Consider the following 24,763-nt stretch of genomic DNA (forward strand, 5'->3'; position numbering starts at 1 on the left):
TGTGGTAGGAGCTAACAGTAGCTTCAGTGACAATACATACAACAGAAAATGTTGAACAACTCTCTACTCCCTTCCCCCACTCCAGCAGCAAGAGCAGAGGAAATTCTCTTCTAGAATGGCCCCATTGTGTCCTCCTCTGGGGCTGGGGCTTCACGAGCCCTCATGCTGTGTAACTATATCCAGGGACCTTGAGTGGGCTGGTACCACAGTCAGGGTTCAATCAGGGCAGTACAGACAGTGCCTGCACAATATGCTTTACTTCTGCCAAGTGTGCCAAACACGATCTTCTTTTGTTCTCCAGATGTCCCTGGGGTGACTACAACCACCTTCCTGATTTCAAAGATCCTTGGCTGGAGCCCTATGGAAAGACTGATGATAGAATGTGTGGTAATGACCCTTCTCAGCCAAGAAAAAGCAATGCCTCTGCTGTAAATGTGATCCAGGACCCACCTGGAAAAGCACATCCCTTTCAAGTCTATTAGTCCATTGGAAGTCCCCGCTAAGTCTCCTTCCTCTTCCACGAAAATCTTTTTTCCTCCTCTCCATCCAATTTACTTCATCCAAACCAAATTTTCTCCCCTGTGGAACCCTGTGGCATAACTTTCCACGATGGCCAAGGGAAATGGTCTCCATTAATTCTTCATATCCATATGCATAAAGATTTCTACCTTATTTGCTATATTTCCAGACCAATGTTTACCATAATCTGGTCTCACTGTTGCACCTTACCTGTGTTGCTAGTGTGGAAAATTTCAAATATATACAAGTAGAGAGGTAGAAGTACAAGAAGTCCTAATGTACATGGGACCCACAGCTATCAATAGTGGCTAATCTGATTCATCTAAATTCCAGGTTTCTCCCCATCACTATTAGTGGATTATTTTAAAGCAAATATGAATATCATCCTCATCAATTTCAATTGATATTTCTAAGACACAAGAGTTCTTTAAAAAGATTGCCATAAATCTTTGCAACAACTAAATTGCACCAATACTCAGCAAGTACTCGTACTTCTCCAACTGTCTCACAGATAATAGTTTTTTACTTGAATCAGGAAACAAAGAAACATCTACACAAATTTCATTTGGTTCATATTTCTCTTAAGTCCTTTAAAACTTATAGCATTTCACACACACAGGGGTGGGGAGTGTTTCTTGCCCTGAAAATCCTTCCATTCTGGATTTCACTGATTATTCCCATCATGTGTTGAATAGTTTCAGTCCTAACATATGTGAAATGGGGATCATTGACTTCATAGCATTAGCACTAAAATTAGATAGTTATGCATGACACTCTGCTGTATTAAGCAAAGAAATTGATTTTTATACTGTTATTTAAAAAGAAAAAACTTCACAAGCCAATGCTTGCACATACATTTATTAAGAAGCAGCCAAGTGAGATGTGTCAGCCCCTCCCCTCGAGTACAAACTTCTTTATTGGTGTGAAACAAGGCCCAAGGGCTAGATACACTACATAATCAAAATCAAATGCTAGCCGTTTACAGACTTGGCCCAAACTGCACAACCCAAAACTGCAAGAAATCTGAGTATTTCATATCCGTGTTTTTATTATGCTTGACATATACATTTTAATTGTAATGTTTCTTGCAGATCCACATCAAAAAACCCCCAAAAGAGAAGGAGCTTTTATTCTAATTTAGCAGAAAGCACAGTCACTGGTGTGGAGGCAAATGTAAGGGCAGCTGCTTTTCATCCATAATTATCTATGTAAGACACATGCTGCCGCTCATGGGGGCTCTAGTAACATGCACATAAGCACTGGATGGGGTTCCACCTACTGTCTTCTCTTTATTCTGATTCCTTCTCCTCTTCTGAAAAGTGGGGGACAGATTTCTTTGCCACAACATTGTCCAGCCTCTTTCCTTGTAGATATGGATTGACACTCTGAAAAAAAAATATACATGTTTTGGCATGACACATGAGCCTCAGATACAGACATCTCACATAAGTGAAGGAGAATTGTTTTCTGACTGTTGGATTAACAGGATAATAACATAGCACTTACCACCCCCTGCCAAATGATGGCTCCAGCAAGTTGGTTAATACCTCAGTGCCCCATAGTGCAGTATACAGTCTCACTGACAGATGTTACCAATCGTGTCTTTCATATAAGCATAGTGTTCTTGATCAAATGCAATGTAGCCTTTTTATTGTTATATTTAGCTTACAAGTTTGGGGTGAACCAGAAAAAAATTCTTGCTGCTAACTTAGGTACCAAGTCTCATGTGAAGGAAAATAATTATTCTGTGGTCCTCCTTAAGTGAGGGGGAGAATCTGAAATGCCTTAATTAATCTATAGGAAGCATGCTAAAGGAAAAGACACATAGGGCCAAGTGGGAATTAGTATCTGAAGATTAGCCCATGGCTGAAACTCTTCTATGCAAGGACTCTGTTGAACACAATTCTTTAAGAGATCTAGCAATCGATTCCAACCTTCTTTCAGTCAAACTTAAAAGGTGAAGTCAAACCCAAAGCCATCTTTGGAAGGGTCTTTGTTTTTTATTTAGGCCTCCATATTCTGGAATCTCTTTTACTTGTTGATGTTCTGAATGAGTCAAAGAATCTCCATTGCTTCGCTAATAATATCAATTTTTTTGAGGTTTGGATTTGAACTGGTAACTGGAGCCGTGGAACATAATCTTTAGTGAGCAGGAAAAATTTCAATCGTTTTGGAAGACATTTGTTTATTGAAGTTGCCTTCCAGCAGTGGAATAGAAATGTTAAGAAACGGGCTGATGTTACAAATGAGCAGCAATCCTACGGCAATGCTAAGCCCCACAAGTGAATGGACACAGGTTTTGTGTGGGCCTGGCTTGCACGGCTCTCTTGAAAGGTGGGCAAGCATGCTTCAAAAGACAAGGACTGGAACACATGAGTAGCCCTGGTCAATGTACTTCACATTCTGGAGTATAAAAATATAAATCAGGCCGGGCGGTGGTGGCGCGCGCCTTTAATCCCAGCACTCGGGAGGCAGAGGCAGGCGGATCTCTGTGAGTTTGAGGCCAGCCTGGGCTACCAAGTGAGTTCCAGGAAAGGTGCAAAGCTACACAGAGAAACCCTGTCTCGAAAAACCAAAAAAAAAAAAAAAAAAAAAAACATAAATCAGGAAGGCCCCCAGCCACTCTGCAAAGATGACTCACACAAGGTGAGGACTACCAAATGAACAGTGTCTTTACAGAGTTAGAAAGAAGCAGGTCACAAAAAGATATTCATCCTTGAAGTATTCAAGATAGTACACTATCTGTTGGAAACTGTCAACTAGTGTGGTCTGGCCCACCCTAAGGAATCATATAAGAACCTCTGAGTAGGCAGATTAAAGTGCTTGGGAAAAGTATAGTTAATGCCAAAAATACTTTTCAGTTTTGTAACAGTAGTGATTCTTAAAATTCTAATAAGTTTAAAGAGAATATGAGATATTCCTATTTGTCAACTGTGCGACTAAGTTGCTGATAGACTATTTAAGACAATTAGTGGATTTAAAATGGTAACAAGTCACAGCTTCAGAGTCAATTTTTTTTTTCAGAACCACTTAAAAGTAGATTGATCTTTTATTTGTGAAGCAGCTAGAAATTTAAATGGCCCAGAATAAGTAAAAAAAAAAAAGTCACACAGAATGACTTGGGGCTTTACTTGTAACATTACAGATCAGTCTTCTTGCTAAGAAACTTCCATGGTGCAAGACAGACTGTCTAGACCCAGAAATGTCTGAAGTTGGAGGAAAAGGGAAGAAGGAGATGCCAAGGTCAAGCCTTGACACTTTTGGATTAATGTTCAATTATCAAACCAAATGCTTTGCTTTAAGTGTGTTCTGAAGAACTTATGTTACTTATATATGTATGGCCACTCATGGCCAGGTAATATAGAGATTGCTATTAATGTCTGACAAATGAATGGACAGCTTGGGTTGGAACCTTGCTTCCTGTCCTCTTCAACCCCCAGTAGATGGTGAGTTTCACTGAAGTAAGCCTTAATTCTTCAAATAAGTGAGCTATGATTTCTTTATATTAAGGAGTAGTTAAGGTAGGAACAGCAGCTTAGGTGTAGTGATAGGGACAGGGGAGATCTTCTGCTTCCTCATCAGTCCAGAGGGGCCCAGGGCTAAAGGAATGAGAACGGGCTTTATAGATGTCTGGGAATAGAAAGAACCTGAAATCCTGGGTCACAGTGACTCTTATTTTCCTAAATTCTAAGCCTTGTCTATGTGGAAGAAGCTGAGGCCAAAGCAAAAATCCTTTATAACATACGTCTTAGCCAGAATTTTGAGTTTTGGTAATCACTGGTCTCATGGAAATATGATCTAAAGTCAACCTAAGTTCCACAGAGTCATAGTAGAAAGCATGGTGGGCCAGCAAGCAGAGACAATTAAAACTGCCTGCTGTTATTCATTTGGGGTCAGTCATTGGCCTTATTTGGAAATGTCCTTGCTGTACCATGGGGGATATTCAAGCCATCTTCCTGGTAAATTATGTGTATTCTGAGCTCCTAGAATAGAATTTCTTGATGTTCTCTCAAGAACACATTACACCCTTCCTGTCACCATCTGCCATTGGAAGCTGTAATCACCAAGAAAAACCCTAATAACCCCGTTTATTCCCCCAAAAAAGATCTGCTTCCAGATGTAACAGCTTTCCGCTTCTCGCATAGGAAATTGTCTGTCTTCTGGGTTTGTCAGGCAGCCTGGGGCCTTATGATTAATACCAAGGCCAGAAACTCCACACTTCTTAAAGCATTTTCTGATTGAACTTGGCCAAGCTCTTTAGATTGGCCACACTTGCCACTGTCTAGATTCCCAGTTTTCCCCAAGATCCAGGTACTAAATAAATGGTCAGTGGCCTTGGGTATACAGTTTAGTTTGTATATTTTACCTAAAATAATTACTATGGTGGTACTTTACTGTGTAATAGCAGGGATTTTACCTCTCCTGTTTGGTCATATAAAAGAGACCAGTGTTCTGATCCTTCTGTCCAGTAAGGTATCAGTAGAACAGCAGGATGGACATTGAATCACTGTTAAGTCTCAGGGCTATAACAGGCACTGGAAACTCAATATGACCTTGACATTCATATTTATACCAAGCAACACCACATAAGGAGTAACAAAAGGAAAACATAGACACCAAAGGCCATCTTGGGCAATCCTCCCAAGGAGCGCTAACTGAGCCTGCACTAGACTTGACAGTCAGCAAATGAGATAGGGAGAATGCATGTTACACATCCTGGCTAGGGTCAATAAAAAAGATATGTAGAAGAAATTCAAAATTCCAGCCTGCAGTATGTACTTTCACACGTTATGGTTTCTGTCATATGATCTACATAACTGATGCAGATGTGTGAGCCATGGCCTCCACTGGTTTCAGAGCAGTTGAGGAAAGTCACACCCTCAAATCCTCCCTGCCCTCGCTGAGTGAGGTACCATTCATGGTTGCTGGCCAGAAGGGAAATAATAAGTAAAAATCATGTCCTAAAGCTTAGGGAGGAAGCCATGCCACCTGAGAAACCAAGGGTATAGCTGCTAGGTGTGGCCCTTGCCACACAGGATTTCTGTTCTGTTCTTTGGGATTGCATCAGAAAAGATTCTGCCACTTTCCCCAAACCAAATGCTCCAATTACCCCACTCAGAAACACTAAACCCCTCAGCGACACCCCAGCCACACCCGGTCCTTGTGAGACTTACCCTCCGCTTCCGCCTCTGTCCCCCCTTCATCTTCTCGTAGAGGAGTTTCTTGTTCTAGAGTGGAGAGGAAAGAAAACACAAACGCACAAGTATGGATTGAATTTGGTAACTGTCTATTTGAAAGTAACACTTGCTGTGTCCCCTGGACATTTGCATACACATGTTTTGGAAACAAAGCTAGATGAAAGGAATGTCGTGTCAGAATGATAGACCACAAGAGAAAAGCTGGGGACTGTGGCGCTTTTCACAAAGTCCTCTGTACTGCCTCGAGGCACACAGTGTCATCAACAATCTCATAAACAAGGAGAGATGGCATGCTAAAATCCCAGGGTGTGGGGAGCTCATCTCCTTGCTTTGAACCGTCGTTGTTTAAAATAAATAACTTTATCTCAGTATCTAATTCCCTTTTTATGAACTGCACACATGACTGTTCTCTGGAGCAGTGTCCGACCATTAACAGCAGTCCTCTATGTAAATAACTGAGACGCTGACTTCTGCAGCCATCCCTCCCATGGCTCAAGTTAGTGCCCCCATCAAGCCAATCACAGAACCATTTGGTCTATAACATTTTTAATAGAGTGAACCTTTTAAAAACTGCCAAAAAACTTCTTGGCAAAAAGGAGAGTTATGTTGTGTGTGGGGGTGGGGGTGCTTCTCTGTTACCACAGTTTGTATAAGTGTTTCCACACACTGCTGTGTTTCAAACACACGTTGGATTTAAATGAGCTCTAGAATATCAGACACATGCTCAACACATTTCCATCTAGTTGAGACTATAAAAGACACAACACGTAACCTGAACATGGAAACAGAGAAAGGGATTTGGGTGCTTCACTTGTGTTCTTTTATTTTTGAATCATAAGGAAAATAATATACAAAAGAGACAATTCATCTTGCTGTGACTACAATACCCTAATAGTGACTTCTAGAAAAAAAGAGCTGACCGAGTTCTGGTGAAGAACAAGTTTATACACCATGTGTATCCTCTGAGCTGTCTAGTTATTAACAAACACTTAAACGGTAGATTTGAAAATGAAAATGACAAATGCCAAGAATGAGCTTCATTGTTTTCTTGTTCATTAAAACCTACCACCTGTAATTTACAATGGGCAGCTCTGCTCAACCTCAGATATCCAGGGGTGGGGTGTGTGCCAAGAGCAGCACCTTCACTGCCAGAAACACAGGCACTGCCCAGAGGCCCTACCTCTGGCTCTCTTGGTGCATGGACCAAGTAAATATCAGGAGGGAGAAAAGGTAGGCCTGCTGGCCATTCCCTTGAGAAATGAGAACATTGTCGTTGGTCTCAACTCCAGTGTCCGAATGTAAACAAACAACTCTAATGCACGTAGAATGTTCTAGGTACTCATGCCAGAGTTGGGAAAGAGGTTGGAGTAAAGAGGGTGAGACTAGTAACTGCTCACAGATATCACTTTCTTCAGCTGTCTGAACTGGAGGGAGAGCAGAGGAGCCCGCAAGCTGGTGCAGGGGAGCCCGGTGCCCATCAGTCCTGGCCCTGCTCTAGCACGCTGCAAATGACAGGAAGGCAGCAACATCCCAATCCCCTTTTCGGATCTTAGGGGAAATTATAACCAGAAGTACAGAAGGTCTGGAAATCTTACTCTCAAAGATGGCCCCCGCTTTCCTGGAGAGTTAAAGTCAGGGCCAGCATGTCCATGCCCCCAGCCCCTCTATGGTGAATGTGGCTGGGCTTTCTTCATTAGCTCTGTGTCAGTGTGGATTTGTTGGCAGGGATTGGCAGGTGTGATGTGAACAAAAAAAGTAGACAAAATGGATGAAAATAAACCATCCACCTCCTCTGACACCCATTTGTTAGTTCCTTGGGGATGAGTGGCCTAATTTCCAGGAGTGCAGGTGGTTTAAGTTCATTAAAGGGTTCTCCATTATGCCATCAAGATTTTGGACAACTCAATTCCATTCCTAAAGGACCCTGGAGGATGGATATCTTCGTGAAGAACTGTCTGATCCTATGGCTAGGGTATAGAAAGTACAAGGATTAGTGATGCTAACTATCAGATTGGCCATGAAAGTAAGGATGTGTTCAAACAGGTGCTAGAGCTGTGTCCAAAGGAAGGAAAAGACAGCTCGAAGAAATTCCTACTGGTCAAATGCAGGACGCTTTGAACATCAAAATTAGTAATGATGTATAGAGGTACCAAAGAAATAAGCAGGTTTGTAAGCAAGAAAAGAAGTAGTGGAAGCTTCTTATGAGAATAGGATGCAGATAGCAAATGGAAAAATAACAAGAGAGCAAAACTCATAATTCTGCAACAACCATGGTTATAATTGATTCTGGTAAATACCATCAATGAATGCAAAACATGTTGGTTAACAGTTTCATGGCGGTCAGAATATTTATAGTCTCAAAGTAGTTTCCCACACGTTAACTATCAATTTTAAATGGAAAATGATTTAAACTGGAGAAACATGGACAGCACTTTATTAAAGGGAATGAAGTTATCACTAACGGGACAAACTGACACCTTGCACCCCCTTGGTGCACAGGGTTAAGGAAATACATAAACAGCATGACTGGGAAGACGCTTTAAAAGTTGGTCTGGTGAACACAGAGGGAATGAGTGACTCCCAGAGCTGGGGAGGGGGAGGGAGACGGAGAGAGCATGGGACAATCCAGGGGTGCATGCGGTTGAAGGAGGAGTAACTTCCAGTGCCCTTTAGCACAGTGGGACAGCCATTTTAACAGGCACTGAACGTTTTAGAACAGTGGAGAGTACTCTGAACATTTTCAGCAGAAAGAACAAAGGAGCTGGAGGGATGGCTTGGCTCTGCAGTTAGGAGCACTGGCTGCTCCTCCAGAGGACACTCAGGTTCCATTCCCATTACTCACATGGCAGCTCACAACTGTCTCTAACTCCAGTTCCAGGGAACCCAGTGCCCTCTTCTGGCCTCTGTGTGTACTGCACATACATGGTGCACAGACGTACATGGAGACATAGCACCCATACACACAAAATAACAAAAAAATATTTAAAAGGAATGAATGCAGCCTGAAGTTATGAATATGCCAGTCACCCAGATCTGATCATCACACATTGGGTACCTATATTGACATGCCACTACTCTATAAATATGTACAATTATTAAGGGTCAAGTCAAAGAAGAAATGAAAAACATTGCTCATATCTAATAACATGGAAACCTAAGACAAACCAGAACTGGAGAGTACTCCAAAATTCAAACATGGCATGGCCATGCAAGATAAACAAAGTTAGAGAGGGACCACACTCTTCCTGTCTCCCATGGCTCAGCTCAGGCTCTGGTCAAACATTGATGAAAGTTGTACGAAGCACTGAGAAAGGAGAAACATTTGTTTTTCTGACACAACGACGACCACTCAGCAGTAAGTGTGTTAAGGGTAAAGGCTGACACCAGCCCTTGGCCATAGCCCTTGAGGATTATAGGTGAATGGAGGGGAGGGGTATGGGGGGTTGATGTCAGCCTTTGGCTATAGACCCTCAAGGGCTGTAATTAGTTATATACATTGTGGGGAAGGCAACAAGTCCTAGGATAGGACTACATAGGCCACATGGTGAGGGATAAGTCATGAAGAGATACATATATTTACTGTGTTTGTAAAAATGGGGTCCAGTTTCCAGCTCTGTCAATCACAAGCTCTGTTACTGAGCAGGCTACCCAGATCCCTGCCTTGCATTTTCTCCTCTATAGAGTGAGAGTGATGAGGATGGGCAGCCTGGACGAGATGATTGAGGTAAAATATTAGCACAGAGTCTGGCATGTAACATGAGCTCCACAAATATCATGATTTCCTATTATATAGCAATTATTGGTGTCTTCCCATTACCCACCACAGGGCCCAGATGTCATATGGTGCATATTTAAGAAATGTGACCTGATGCAGTAACAAGAAAAGAGCCATGCAGGAAACAAGACAGACACTGATATTTGTAATATGTGATTCATTGCTAAAGATGCAACTCGGCTCCAGATAATATAAAAACAAAACAGGGAGGCAGTACCGTCCAGAAAGAAAGCAGGGGTACTTGTGTGCAGTTTGTTGGAGAGATAACGGTTTTGCAAGTTGAAAGGATAGTTGAGCTGCAGACCGGCTTCAGCCTCTTCTATATAAACACCCACGCTGCTAGAGACACTCAGTTCACACTTCCATGCAAAGATCAAGCAGGCACTGTTCTATTGCTAGGTGGTAATGAGAAAATAAACAAGGAAACTGAAGTTTAAACAAACACATAATTAGAGCTGATAAGAGGCATAAATGTCATTCCTTGGCCATTGATCTGGGACAGCACTTTTTATACTTGGTCTTAAATTCTAGTCTTCAGCTCTGATGTGGACGATGAGAGAAGCACAGCGTTCCAAGGAGGGAGAGGGAAGGAGTAAAAGGGGATGTGAGTGGAATTTAGAGGGAGCTTCTGAAGAAGAGGATGGTGGCACACGCCTTGAATCCCAGTACCCTGAGGCAGAGGCAGACTGACCTCTGTGAGTTGAGTTCGAGGCCAGCCTGGTTTACATAGTGAGTTCCAAGACTGCCAGAGCTACATAGAAAGACCCTGCCCCTAAACAGACAGACAGACAAACAAACAAAATAAATGCTGGAAAGGGGAGTTACCATCTCTTCCACCCCATCACAGCACCAGATGGCCTCTGTCCACACTCAGACATTTCCTCAGTTTCCCTTCTTGTTCTCAGGTCAAGCCTTCCAGTTAGTCATGCCCCTCTCTTAGGACCTCAGTACTGGCTCTCCTTAGTACCTCAACTTCCTCCGAGGCTAAGGAAGAATCAGCCCCACTGGCCCCACAGAGTCCTCTGCCCTAGACTTCCATCCTTCCTAGCAACAGCACCTGGCCTTGCACTGTATCAGTGCAAATTGGGCCAATTTTATCTTCATGCCTTTTGTTTCAACCTGTTTCAAGACTGCAAACGTGTTGAACGCACAGAACCACTTCTTGATGGATACTGTAGACTGAGCATCTAGCATAGTATCTAAAGTAAGTGGGCTCAGAACCGGTTTGCTCCCTTCTGAAGCTGCTTGGCTGTTCCTGGGTCCTTTCCCAGCACTCCTCTTGATTATCTGTTCTTTCCTTGCTTTTCCTTATTCCTTTAAGCTGGCACACAAATGCATAATGTATCTCATCCTCTCTTCTCTCTTCTTAAAATGCCTCACAGGAAGAGTTTATGTTATCCCTTTCATATAGATCGCCCCTGTCTCTCCCTCTCTCCCACCCTCCCTCTCTCCCTCTCTCAGGTTATGTCTACACCATATAGTCATTCTACTTAGTTTATTTCCTTTGAAATGGCACAAATTCTTATCTTCATCACTACATTTAGGACCAACATAAATGGAACCATTTTTTTTTATTTTCTCCCTGTTCTTTCTGTCTTTAGTCTCCCTCTATTTTATCTCTTACTATTCCATTGGGATACATTTTATAGGAGATTTTAATAATATCCAAGGTACTTTTCGTTTATGTTTAAACTGTACCAGTAGGAGAAGGCTTGAAAATAGTTCTACAAGACAACTCTCCCTAACAGAACTTTATATGTCAGGAACGATATGTATAGTTGTGGTGGGGAGGGGGAGGGCAAGAATGATACAAATTGTAGATGCAAGGTTAACTCAAGAGTGTTGCTTTCCTCCTTAATTTGGAAATGTATTTTGAAGGCAGAGGGAACTCAACTGACTCAATGCAACATGAAGTAAGATGCTAGAAAAAAAATGAAAGTGATTATTAATGAAGATCAATTTCTCTAAAATAAGCAGAAGGAAGGGAAAAGTTTATTTTCCAGGCTTAAGTGTGCATTGCAACACAATAAGCAGTATTGTTAGCACTGACTTGAGAAGATCAGAGGGTCAGAGGAGCTTAGGTCAGTCACCTGGAGTGTCTTTGTAGGGAACACCATTCACTCGTTCCACAGATGCATTGACCACCTACTTTCCTATGTGAACCAACACTGCTCAGCATTTCCCCATTTTTCTCACATGGCTTCAGCACTGGATTACACAGGCCCAACCACAGGCACCTAGACACATTCCCATTCAATTTTAATTGTCCTTGGCTCATTGTTCCAGCCTGTTGGGATCTTCCTGAATCCTGACTCGGTCATCCAGAGTTCTCTCTTCCAACTTTGTGTCAACCACTGAGAATCTGGGAAGTATGTGATCTGTGTTTTTATTACAAACATAGATAAAAATGTGGTGTGGGGTAGCACCCAGACATGCAGGGTACCCTGTACCATTTCCCTCCCCTCCTGACAGATACTTCAACAAGCTGTCTTTGGGTGATATTCTGTTGACTTGGCTGTATCTCTTCGCCTCTTCCAATGGGAGATGAGAAAAGATCTTGTCGAATGCTTCCATGAAGTCCAAGCGCACCATGCCCACTTCACTTCCCTCATTAAGCTGGCACGCAGATACATAATGCTGGCAACGGAATACTATGAGCAGATCGACAAAACTTGTTTTGAGCGCACCAGTGCCAAGTGGCCATGATTTCTCTTTCCAAGCGCTTCATTGGAACAGCACCCTTCGTTGACAGCTACCCGTGGTTGCATGCAACTGACAGTGAGCTCACCGCCACACATCTGGAGATCTATCTCTCTTTCCACAGAGCAGACTTCTATGTGTCTGTGCAACTCTGGATGTCTTTATTTCCTTGATTCTGCAGAGATATGTACAGATCATCTCCCTTAGAAATCAACTTTACAGAGTTCCTCAGTGTCTTTTCCTTTGAAAAAGTCTTTTTCCTTTTCACGGAGTCCGATTGAGTGGCATGAAACACTAGGGAGACAGGAGGATGTTATGACTCAGGCCGTGGAGAAGGGCAGAATAGAAGCTCCTGGAAGGTATATGGTCCAGATTGCTGTCTCTTCCGACAGAATCAGTATACTGCTCTATAGACACATGAGTGTGGTCTGGAATAATAATTACAAAGAGTCCCCCTCAGCCAGAGGTTTCTGAGGAATCTACTCCTAAATAATTTTTCTTTCTTCTCCCCATGTATACTGTTCATCTCTGGCATCACTAACCCCAAGAGATCACAGTGAAAACTACCAGCTGCTGAAAATGTACTTACCCACTTGCCCAAACCCGGGTAGTCATGTTCCGGATCAAAAAGGTGCTGGTTTAACTGGAATTCTCGACTGAATTCTGCAGTGTCAGGGGCGTTTTCTAGGCACCCATCATCCGCTGTGGACAAAGGTTTTTGAGAAACTGTCAACACATCTGTTGTTATTCTGGAAGTTAACTTATTAGAAACATTTAGACACATAAAGGTCATAGTCTGTTCATATCAGACACTCCAAATCACATTCCCCCTGGGTTCCAGTCCCTCTCTACTTGTCATAAGCAACCACTCCAAGAGCAAAGACCTATTGGCCGCCCTCCAAACCCACTTCCCTTTTCTCCTTGGCACACAGCAAGGCTAATTTTCCAGCCTTTCTTTGCAATAAGGTGGAGTCATTTACCTGAGCCCAGGCCAATAGAATGTAGGCAGTAGTGATATATTCCACTTCCAGGCCTGTCCCCAAAACCTTGTGATGGTCCACTTTACCCAACTCTACCCCATCTGCTGGTCTGCATGCTGCCAGCCAGGGCAACTGGGGGCACCAAGTCACGAAAGCAGAACCATCTACCTCTATCATTTCTTTACCTCTCTCTGATAGGACTTTACATAAGTGAGAAATAAGTTTCTATCGTGAAGAACTTCAGACTGTTTCATTTGCTTTCATGTCAAATGTTCCCTTAAGTGATACGTTTCCATTCCACATGAGTCCCTCTCTTTCTCTTGGGTGATGTCTTCAGGAACCACTCCAGTGCCTTCAGACAAGTCGTGGTGCTGTGTATAACAGCAGCAATGGCTTGTGTTTTATTTAGAGTGAGGCTTAAGGTCAAATCCTAGCTCTTGTGGCATCTATAGGTTCAGCTTTTTAAAAGTTAACCTGGCTTCTCTAAGTCTGTTTATTTACCTATGAGATACAAATAGTCAAATTTTACCTAGTTGCTCTAAGAAATGAAGGTGGCCATGCATGGTATTAGCACATGGAGGTTTGCAGTACGATTAAAGCTCCTCTCGGCCACCTCCCTTTAAATGAAAGTTTATTCCAAGATAGGTCTTTTGTTGTTACTTATTTTGCTTTTGTTTTTATTGCTCTCTCGCAGAGGGCTTTATTCTGTGGTTTAGACTTGCCTCAAACTCACAATCTTCCTGTTACTGCCTGCTGAGGGCTGGGATTACAGGGATATGCCAAAGTACCCAGCTGTGATATAGTTCACTGAAGTATCCACGCTTTCCATTCAAACCAAAGCAAGAGAGGGGGAAACAGAGGCTGGGAAATTTTGTGCTAAGCCAGAGTAGGAAAGAAACCTTGCTCTCTCCTGCTCATTTCAAAGAGATAATGGCCTGTCAAAGTCAATACTGAGAGGGGATCTATTTGCAATTAGCAAGGTTGTCTAGCTCTTGGGACTGAACTGAAGTCTTTAGACATGCAGTGTATCAGCCCTGAGCACCTGGAAGCTACTATGGAAGTCATCAGTTTTCCAAACAATTCCCAGTGTGACTCCCCACTTCTCATGGAGCCATCTCTAACATCTTTATCAGGTAGGAAAGGGATACCAAGCAGAGTGTCCGAATGCAGCAGCTGTTTTTTGTGACCCATTGGCAACTCTTTCTCAAGTACCTTGAGACTGAGCTGTAGTGATAAAGCCTTGTTGATGGCCAAGCTGAGATTTTGGGGGGCTGAAAATATGCTCTAGAAGTCACCTTCCAGGTAGCCCTGTAGCCAAGAATTGGATTCTAGGACCTGCACTGCTCTGTGCAGGGAGATGGGTGATAATTCAGACAAGAGCCTGGCAGGGCAGGGGCAAGCCAAGGTTTGATTTTGTGTCACTGGACTGTGCTGTTCTGTATCACTCAGGTCCCTTTGTGTGGTGGTCTTAAGAGATTCTTCTCCAAGAGTAGCTAAATTTAGCAAACGATCTCCACTTTTAGACTGCCAGTTGTGTCAGAAAAACAATGTGGAGAATGTTAGTGTCATGGATCAGTAGCAAAGAGAAAAGCAGATTCTGAGGCAGAGTCTTGAGCTGGGATCTCATCCACCTGTCAGCTCACTCTGGTTGCTTTCCTCTCAGTGGCCTAAGTGCATGCACAGTGCTATGTCACACAGGTCTTGCTTGGGATAACCTGGAACCACACTGTACATTTTTAAGGCATTGAGTGTGCCATATTTCTTTCTATTTATTTATTTATTTATTTATTTATTTATTTATTTATTTATTTATTTTGGTTTTTTGAGACAGGATTTCTCTGTGTAGCTTTGCGCCTTTCCTGGAACTCACTTAATAGCCCAGGCTGGCCTCGAACTCACAGAGATCCGCCTGCCTCTGCCTCCCGAGTGCTGGGATTAAAGGCGTGCGCCACCACCGCCTGGCTGAGTGTGCCGTATTTCTATAGATGAGAAGATTAAAGCCTAAAGAAGTGACATATCATGTGGTTAACCCTAGGACTCAGATCACTTGGCTCACACTCTGTGTCTCTTTCCCTTATCTTCCAAAAGCAGGTTTCAATCTTCAGTGTGCTCCAAGGCTGGTCACTGCACAGATAGCTAGGTCCCAGGCTCAGAGTGTCTGATTCAGTAAGTCTGATTCAGCCAGAGGATCTGCATTTCTAGCAAGTTCTCAGGTTATGCTGCTGCTGCTGCTGGCCCAAGGACCCCACTTAAAGAACCTCTGTGTTACACTCTATCATATCAACTTTTCCAGACCCCCACACTCTGAGCTAGTCTTTCTTCCTACCCATCCAAAAACCCTAGAAGCAAGTAAAAGGTGGCTGATGGGCTTGGTGCCAGCCAGTGACTAAGGATTTCCTGTCATCTGGGGCCAGCCTCCCCACACTGGCTCAATCTTATCCAACTCCCATGTTGCTCCACCCAACATGGGAGTGCTGTGCTTCAGGGAAGAGAGAGGCCTCACCCTAAATAGAAAGAGGAGCATTCTTCAGAGAGAGCCCACATTGTAGCTGGGGTCAGAATTTCCAATTACCTCCCATTATAACCCAAGGCCATGTTCCTTACCAGTTTTCCCAAGAGGACAGGGATTTGGAGGGTCTGGGTAGCCTTGATCCTCGCTGAAGTCCTTAGGAATGTTGTCACCAGTCAACTCTGCCACTATGTTAGGGATGTTGCCGAAAGGACCCAGGTGCTGAAGACCCTCATGTGCTCCACCTGCAGTGGGAGGAAACATCTTTGAATTGACATTTACTCAGCAGACCACACGGACAAAGTACTGTGCTTAGTCAGCAAGGGAAACCCATCAAATGCTTCCTGCCATCTTGAGGTCTGGAATTTAGATGCAGAAACAGATACACAGTATACATCAATCATTTCCTCAGAATGCGAATTGTGCATGACCCTCATAGAAATGTTAAAACAGCATGATGGAGCTTGGAGGAGAGACAGTTCCCTTTGGCTTGTGGGATGATTGGGTTTTGGGATGCTCACATAGGTGAGCAGGGCTCTGGAAGTTGGCTATGGACTTGAGTGGGAGTGAGGGGACATACAAAGGAGCAATTGTCACAGAGGTCTAATAGATGGAAAGAACATAATGGGGGAGGAAATTAATGGAAAAAACTCATTAACATTCTGACACCTTAACAACTGAAAATTTGATTGCTCCAACTGTTCTCGTCTGTATATATTTTTCTGCATAAATCTTTACAGGGGCTGGGGCAATGGCTTAGTGGTTAAGAGTGCTTGCTACTCTTCCAGAGGACCTGAGTTGGTTCCCAGCATCCACAGTCAGCAGTGGCAACTACCTGTAACTCCAGCTCTAGAAATCCGACACCCTCTTGTGGCATTAGTGGGCAGCCACCCTCATGTGCACATACACACGCAAATAAATGTAAGAAAAAATTTAAAACATTGTAGTCAGAATTGTTTCTCTGGTCCTGCCAAGCCCCCACAGTCACATGGCCCACTTATAAAATAATCACTCAGAGGCTTATATTAATTATAACTGCTTGACCATTGGCTCAGGCTTATTACTGACTAGATCTTAATTAACCCATAATTCTTATCTTTGTTTAGCCATGTGGCTTGGTACCTTTTCTCAGTTCTGCCTTGTCATCCTGCTTCCTCTGTGTCTGGCTGGTGACTCCTGACACAGCCCTTCCTCTTCCCAGAATTCTCCTTGTCTGCTTATCCCACATATACTTCCTGCCTGGCTACTGGCCAATCAGCATTTTATTTATCAACCAATCAGAGCAACATATATTCACAGCATACAGAACGACACCCCACAGCAAAATATTTTATAATTTTTATTACCCATTAAATCACAAGACTCTTTCCATTTGTCTGCCTGTGCCCCATTTCTGTGTTTATGAGGGGCAATGTTGTTTTATATCTAATCAGTGTACCATGACACATTAACTCTTCCTTTATTGTGAGACACTTAGTATTTCCCAATTTATTTTAGGGCCTTAATTTTTTCCATATTTTGGATTAATTTTCAACAGGATAAGTTCCCAGAAGTAAGTCAAATTACTAGGTCAAAGGCTATAAATGTTTTTATGGCTCATGATATTGTACTGCCAAATGATTTCCAAAAAAAGAGGTAGTAATTTACAAAATATCACCAAAACATGAGAGTACCATTTTTTACAACATCCTCACTAGCATTTGGCATCATAAAATTTCATATTTTTTTCTTGCTCATTTAAATAGGTTTGACTGCCAGATCAATCAAATATCTTCCGTATGTTTATTTACTGGTTTTTATTTTCTTTTTTATGACTTGTCTGTTTATGCTTCTAGAATTACAATGTTTCTCTTATCAACTTATACAAACATTTCACTTAATAAAGATAGCAGGACTTTGTCACATTCTCTGCAAGCATTCCCCACATTGTCTGACTTTGAATTCTGGTTATTATTATAATATTTTGCAAACATAAGCTTTTAATATTTGCATAGTCTGAGTTGTTTTTAACTCTCCTTTGTAATTTCTTTTTATCTGTCTAGACTTGTAAAATCATTGCCTCTTAAGGGTTATGACCAACATCTGGATATTTTAGTTTACTTTAAAAAATTAACTCTTTAATCCATTATTCATTTTAGTGTGTTTAAAATAGATAACCTATTATTCCATCTCATTTGTCCAATAATTGTCTGGCCTCATTTCTTTCATGCCAGCAACAGACTTCTAAGTGCCTCATCCATACACAGTCACAGCAATGAATGAAAAGAAGTTCCCATGAACAACTTGTTTTACTGTACCTATTGTGCCGTTCGACTGCTGGACTATTTCACCTGTAACAGTGACATCTTACAAGGTCAGGAAGCTTCCTTTTCCCAGCCTGCTTCCTAGGAACACTTCATATTGTTCAACTCTGTTGGGACACTGGCGCCCCTCCTTCATAGCTGCATTAATCTATTTACAGGGTGCTCACAGATGTCCATAGTGTGTGTGTGTGGGGGGGGGCTACTCTAAATCCTAGCATGACCTGTTGTGCATGAATTCCATGTCCACAAGAAGTAGGACCTTCCCATCTGGCCACTTTACCTAAGTCCAGCCAGGCAAAGCTCCCTTGATCCTGTGTGACTACACTGGTTTTGTCTTTTTGGCCAAACCTGGTCCTCTTTGGATGGGCACGTTGTTTTCTTTGGGATTGTAAACATATCCAAGTAGGATCATCATGGCTAGACCTTGGCATCTTCTGAGGTGTTTTTCCATCACTGTCTCTGTTATGTTTGATTCAAGTTTAACCTTAAAGGGACAAACTTACCTACCTTACTAGCATTAGCCTTCAAATCCAGACACTGCTAACATGCTGGGTTTCTTTGTGCTTATATTGTATTCCATTGCTCTGCAATAAGAATGGATGTCTACAAAATTTATATATTTGAAAAAATGGTTGGGGCTGTAGAAATTGTTCAGTGGTTAAAAGTATTGGTAGCTTTTCTAGAGGACCTGGGTTTAATTCTCAGCACCCACACAATGACTCACAAACGTCTGTAACTCCAGTCCTAGGGTATCCAAAATTCTCTCCTAGCCTCCATTGGCACTGTATGTACATTGCATACATACATACATACATGATGGCAGAACACCCATACATATAAAATAAAAAATAAGTTAAAAGGTTTTTACTGGGCAGTGGTGGCACACACAGTTAATCCCAGTACTCAGGAGGCAGAGGCAGGCAGATCTTTGAGTTTGAGGCCATCCTGTTCCACAGAGTGAGTTCCAGGACAGCCAGGGATACACAGAGAAACCCAGTTTTGAAAACCAAAGAAACAAACAAACAGGTATTTCTTTGTGAACCACTATAATTATGTGAATATTTAAAGTAAGCTATTTTATGTAACTCATAAGTAAATATAGCCAATATTCAACCCTGTTGATATTCTTTCATGTCCTTATTCATATTTTATCATAATCTACATTAAAATATATCTGTTAAAAATATTGTGCTACACATTAAAAATCTACTATGACTAATAAGCATCTGTCAGTCTCTTGTTTCTTACTATTTTCATGCCATCACTCTGATGCTATATTAGTTGGTATATCCACGAGAATAAAATTCTTCATTTTAATTTTGTTGGTAACTGACTGTTTAAATTAATTAGTAAACCACACTTTGGTTTAGTAATTCTGTTCTTTGCTTGTTACTCTCATCCCTCTGATTTGATCTGTCTTTATTTTTCACCACTCTGGATCTTCATAAAGTGTTATCCAAGTTACACAGTGGTAGTTGCTTACAGAAATACTCTGGTAACACATGCTGTTTTTTCCCCCCCGAATTAATTTGTTTTTCCAAATTAACCTACAAACTGCAAAGGTTAAAGCAATGGATCAGTGCATTTAATACTGATATACTTGAAGCTTAGTATAACCCTGGCACTGTAGTCACCACTGTGCTTGTTATAGGGCATGCTTTCTGGTATGTCAATACATGTCTCTGCTTCTGAAAGCACCCTGGAATTAAGTGCCAGGAATTATCCAACTTGGCTCAGAGAGAATGCATGTCTTAATGCCCCATTAGTAATTAATGAAGGAAGCAAACACAGTTTCCCTTATGGAAAGGCTGCCAGGGCTCTGTTTACCTCTGTGCACCAGTGCCACTTAAATGAATGTAGGACTTGTTAGGAAGCAACAGATGTTTAGAACCAGGTAGATATATTAGACACAAACTTCTTTTCAAACCATACTTAATGACATCAGATCCAGATGCAGGAACTGTGAAGATGTCAATGATGCTGTCCTGTGCACATCTAGAAAATAAATTTAAAAATAGTGGCATGTGCAACCAAATGCTGCTTTTTTGATTCATTATATTGTTTGGAATGGGTCTGTCGCATCACATGCTAAATTAGCTAAAATGCTGTGATACTGCAGGTTCTTCTTGGTCTGTTTACCTCAGTTCCCTTAACTGTCTGACATTAACCAAACACATGTTTAAAAATCATTATTCAACCAATTTAAACATTTATTGAACACAGTCTATGTATCAAGACTTAGACAAAACAAAATATCTAGACTGAGTATTAGAGGGTGTAGTAGTTTGAATGAGAATGGCCCCCATAGGCTCATAGATTTGAATTCTTGGTCACCAGGGAGTGTCACTATTTGAAAGGATTAGGAGGTATGGCCTTGTTGAAGGAGGTGTGTCACTGGAGGTGGGCTTTGAGGTTTGCAATATCCCAAGCCAGACTCAATGGCTCTCTCTTTCTGCTACCTGTGCTGAGATGTAGAACTCTCAGCTACATCTCTAACACCATATCTGACTGCATGCCACCATGTTTCCTGCCATGGTGATAATGGACTAAACTTCTGAAACTGTAAGCCAACTCCAGTTAAATGTTTTCTTTTGAACGAGTTGCCATGGTCATGATGTCTCTTCACAGCAATAGAACACTAAGACAGAGGGTCACCTGTCAGTCAGATGACTGTGGATGCTGCTTTCATTGAGTTCTGTCTTTAGGGAAGGAAGGAAGGAAGGAAGGAAGGAAGGAAGGAAGGGAGGGAGGGAGGGAGGGAGGGAGGGAGGGAGGGAGGGAGGGAGGGAGGGAGAGAGAGAGAGAGAGAGAGAGAGAGAGAGAGAGAGAGAGAGAATAGACATAAACAATACAGCCGGTTGTAATGAATGTATCACAGCTGGGAAACAACAGGATGTTACCATTGGATAGAGAAGTATGCAGCCCAGTCCAGGGACATAAAGGACTTTCTGCAGGAAACTTCCTACACCCTTTCCTCACGCTTTTTTTCCTGGGTTCCACACATGCCCCTTTGGGTGGCAGCTCAGCAGAGCTTCTTGGTTTCAGCCTCTCCCTAGACTCTGCAACTTGACCAGCCTTAGTTCCCTGCTTTCCAATCAATATGCTTGTCTGTCTCAATAGAGCAATGGTGGCAAGAGACTTCCCTCAGAGTCCAGTACCTCCACAGCTCATTGACCTGGAATGGAATTTTCCTGGTTAACTACAACTGCTTTTAGCTTCTAGTTCACTTTCATGAAGTGATTTAGGCTAGCTGTCTGTATGTAATAAGTGAAATCATAAAAACTGAATACCAATAAAGCCCCAAACTTTATCCAGCCTCGACCAGGTATGGGCTTCCTGGTTCACTGAACGATTTCTAAGATTTTCATAGAGTAGATCTATAACATTACCCAGTATTCTGAAGTCATTTGACTATGAGCAAATTTTGCATGAGCAAAATCCAAAGTGAGATTTTCAATTGTGCTGTTTTATCTCTCTTTGTTGGAGAAGATGAGTCTCCACATAGAGATCAATGTTGGTCAGAAACAAGAACAAGTCAACAGACAGGCCTGGCCTCCCCTCATTCCCTAACCACACACCACCACCACCACCACCACCACCACCACCACCACCACCACCACCACCACCACCACCATGCCCACTTTGGGTCTTGTGACGCTTTCAGTAGTTCCAAAACACTTTTCTCTTCTGTGGAGAACTCTAGTGAGGTCAGTAGGACAAGGGCCGCTTCTTGTAAATAAGAGAATTCTGGAATACAGTTATTTGCCTAAAGCCTTACAGTAAGTTTGTAGCCTGCCGGTTTGTAGTCTGAGGCTCCAGTATGATATCCACTCTGAATGACATCAAAAGTGCAACATGGGGCCTAGTGCAGCCCATTGTTTTTTTTTTTTTTTTTTTTTTTTTTGTTTTTGTTTTTTTTTTTAATTTAAGATCAGTTCAACTCTGGAACAACAATGACTTGTCAGGACACCTGAGGTCTCTGGTAGTTCCTAGCTCCCTCAGGGGGCCCGAATATGTCAGTGACCAGGAGTTTGGCTTCCCACTGCAGAGCAAGATCTCAGCAGAAACACTCTGAGATGGGAAGCCAGCCTCTGTCCTCACTCCAACAGTTCCTTCGTCTCTGATTGCTGCCTCGTGCCAGAGGCTCAGCGTGTCCAGACGGAACCCCTGCGCGGCGGGCAGACTTTGCCTCACAATTTGGTAACACCCTGACAAGCTTACAGCCAGTGGAGTTCCATCAGTGCCTCGCGCCCCATGCCGAGGCTGTCTGTGGAGTCATGTAGCTGGGCATCAGTGCGGGGCAATAAAGGAGAATTGTGGCGGGGCAGCCTGGTGCCAAGGAGCTAGTCACCCACCTCATAAAAGGGGAGTTCCGTGAGGAGAGCCTGGCAGGGAGAGGGCATAGACTCTTCAATACCAGCCATTCAGTGGAAGGGACGGGATCCAGCCATTTGCACCTATGTTGCCACAAGCCGCAGGCACTAAAAATACACAGCAGTCCAGTCCTGAGTTCCTCCAGTGGCTCCATCCATCACTTAGGAAGCCACCACCCTTTCTTTTGTTACTGTCTGGGAGAATGGAGCAACCACATAAGCTGTTAAAGGTGGCCTTGTCTTCTTCTCCCCGTCCCCTTCAGACTCTTCCGAGAAAGCTGAAGGGGCAAGAGAGGCCTCGCCTATAGACATTAGAGATGAAGTGAGGGAGAAATGGAGGCTCCCAGCCTGCACCTAGGACAGAGAAAAGTAAAGTGGGTAGAGACGTCTGTGTTCTCCTTCTAGAGGCCACAGACCAGGCACAGAGGGTCAGGAGGCTGGACACTGTCCATGTGAAGGGGACATAAGGACACTGAGATGGACCCGTGTTTCATGAACTCTGAGGCTTTACTCAGGAAAGTCTCCTTTGCTCTGAAAGTTTGGGGATCACCCTACATACTACACACATGTGCGAGCGCGCGCGCGCGCGCACACACACACACACACACACACACACACACACATACACACACAACTTGTACACACAAGCATACACACAGACACACATAAAACTTGATGTATACACACACACAGACACAAACACACATACACAACTTGATGTACACACAAACACACACAGAGACACACATACAACTTGATGTACACACACACACACACACACACACACACACACACACACACACACACACACGATTCCTGCAGAGAGGCATATTATGAAAAGCCACTATTTCCTTAGCTAAGGAGGCACAGGCAACAGAACCCAGTTACAGAAAGGGCCATTATGGATTCCCGATGTTTCCTGATGTTTGGGACTGGCTTCATGCAGACCTGCTGCCATATCGTGCGATTCCTTAATCTCCCAGTTGGATCTCAGTTTCCTCATGGGAATGAGATGCTTGGAGGAGACTCGAATCAGACACTACGTATTACACAAAATGCTCATGTCAGTGCCATGGCTTACCACTGAGCGTTCAATAAACATCAGCTGCTTTGACTCTGCAGTTGTATTTCCCAACAGCACCATTCACAGAGCCGAAGTCAATCATCCTACATATCTTCATCCTACAGATCACAGTTCTGGATCTGAGCTTTTGAGCTACAGCAGCTCAAAACGGTTGGAACATTTTGATGACATCTGTGAGCCCTTACCAGTTAAAACTAGTTAAATTCACATCTGAGTTCATTCCGCTCATTGTTCTCAGAGCAGTCCTTCCCAAACTCACTCACACTGCTCGAGAGAAGCCTGCCCTCTAGTTAAAGGACACAAAAGATGTCCCTGTGGACCAACACCTGACATAAATGCCCACTTGGTAGGGCAGACCATGAGCACATGGAGGAAGAAAGATGTGTTCCTAGCATGAAGAAATGAGCATGCCAACCTCCTCTCTTCAACATGGATGCTGTGGTCTCCCTCTCCTCCACCCTATTAGTGAAAGATGCTTAAAATGGACAGGGCTTATGTGACAACAACTGCATTCCTTTGACTCATGACCTATGACCCCAAAGCACACAGCACTTGGTGAATGGGAAAAACAAAGGAATAAATCTATCATGCCCACTTGGCTTCTCCTTGATTTGCCTCAGGGCAGGGCCTGGGCGGTTTGCTTGCAATCCTTGCACCCCACCCCCAAGTTCAAGCCTGGCCTCACACAAGTTCAGCCCCACAAGCCCACATGGAGAGCTCTGCACTGGGTGAGTCTGGCAGATCCACAAGTGAAACTGATTGTTCAGATGTTTGGGGCTGAAAGGCATTTGTTTTCATTCCTCTTCTTTCTTCTGCCTTCTCCCCGTCATGCTGGGATCTAAAACCCTAGGGCTCCTTCGAGACCAGAGGCTACAAGAGCTACTCAGAGGCATGCGGGCAGTGAAGGCAGAACCGAGGAGCCTGGGTGCACGGCATTTGTAGGCTCCACATCTCCATGTGGTCCCAATTTAGGATCCCAGGCAAAGTTGTTTATTTTAGAAAAGCTTTTTAGTTCACTTTTAAGGTATTTGTGCTTAGACACTGCTTGCTTTTCAAAAGAAAAAAATGTTGATTTTTATTTTCACCAAAGTATGTTTGTTTTGGCTGTTTATTCAATTGCCAAAGTTCAAATTTTATTCTATGAATTTAATTTTCATGAAGCCACCACCAGGAGTCCTGCCTCTCTCAATACATACAAAACACAAAGAATAAAACAGAATAATTTGGACATGAGATAGTTTCTGGGAGACGTAGGAACCTGGCAGGTTTAAGAAAAGCCATTTTCAATAAGTAATTTGCAGACGTGCTTCTAGCTCCTTCAC

General features: G+C 42.9%; 1 protein-coding gene across 2 annotated transcripts in view; it reads right to left on the bottom strand.

The window, feature by feature from the left end:
* Positions 1-1,361: 1,361 nt before the first annotated feature.
* The window catches only part of Scg5 (secretogranin V), a 45,843-nt gene continuing 22,441 nt past the window's right edge, over positions 1,362-24,763 (bottom strand). For both annotated transcript variants that reach the window (XM_052726539.1, XM_052726538.1), the window contains exons 3-6: positions 15,777-15,926; positions 12,782-12,894; positions 5,694-5,747; positions 1,362-1,904 (exon numbers count right to left, since the gene is read on the bottom strand). In XM_052726539.1, the coding sequence (XP_052582499.1) occupies positions 1,809-1,904; positions 5,694-5,747; positions 12,782-12,894; positions 15,777-15,926 (413 nt within the window). In that variant the 3' untranslated portion in view covers positions 1,362-1,808. The remainder of the gene's footprint in view (positions 1,905-5,693; positions 5,748-12,781; positions 12,895-15,776; positions 15,927-24,763) is intronic.

Source organism: Peromyscus californicus, unplaced genomic scaffold, assembly GCF_007827085.1.
Source record: "Peromyscus californicus insignis strain IS unplaced genomic scaffold, ASM782708v3 Scaffold_7__1_contigs__length_154581171, whole genome shotgun sequence".
Taxonomy (NCBI): Eukaryota; Metazoa; Chordata; class Mammalia; order Rodentia; family Cricetidae; genus Peromyscus; species Peromyscus californicus.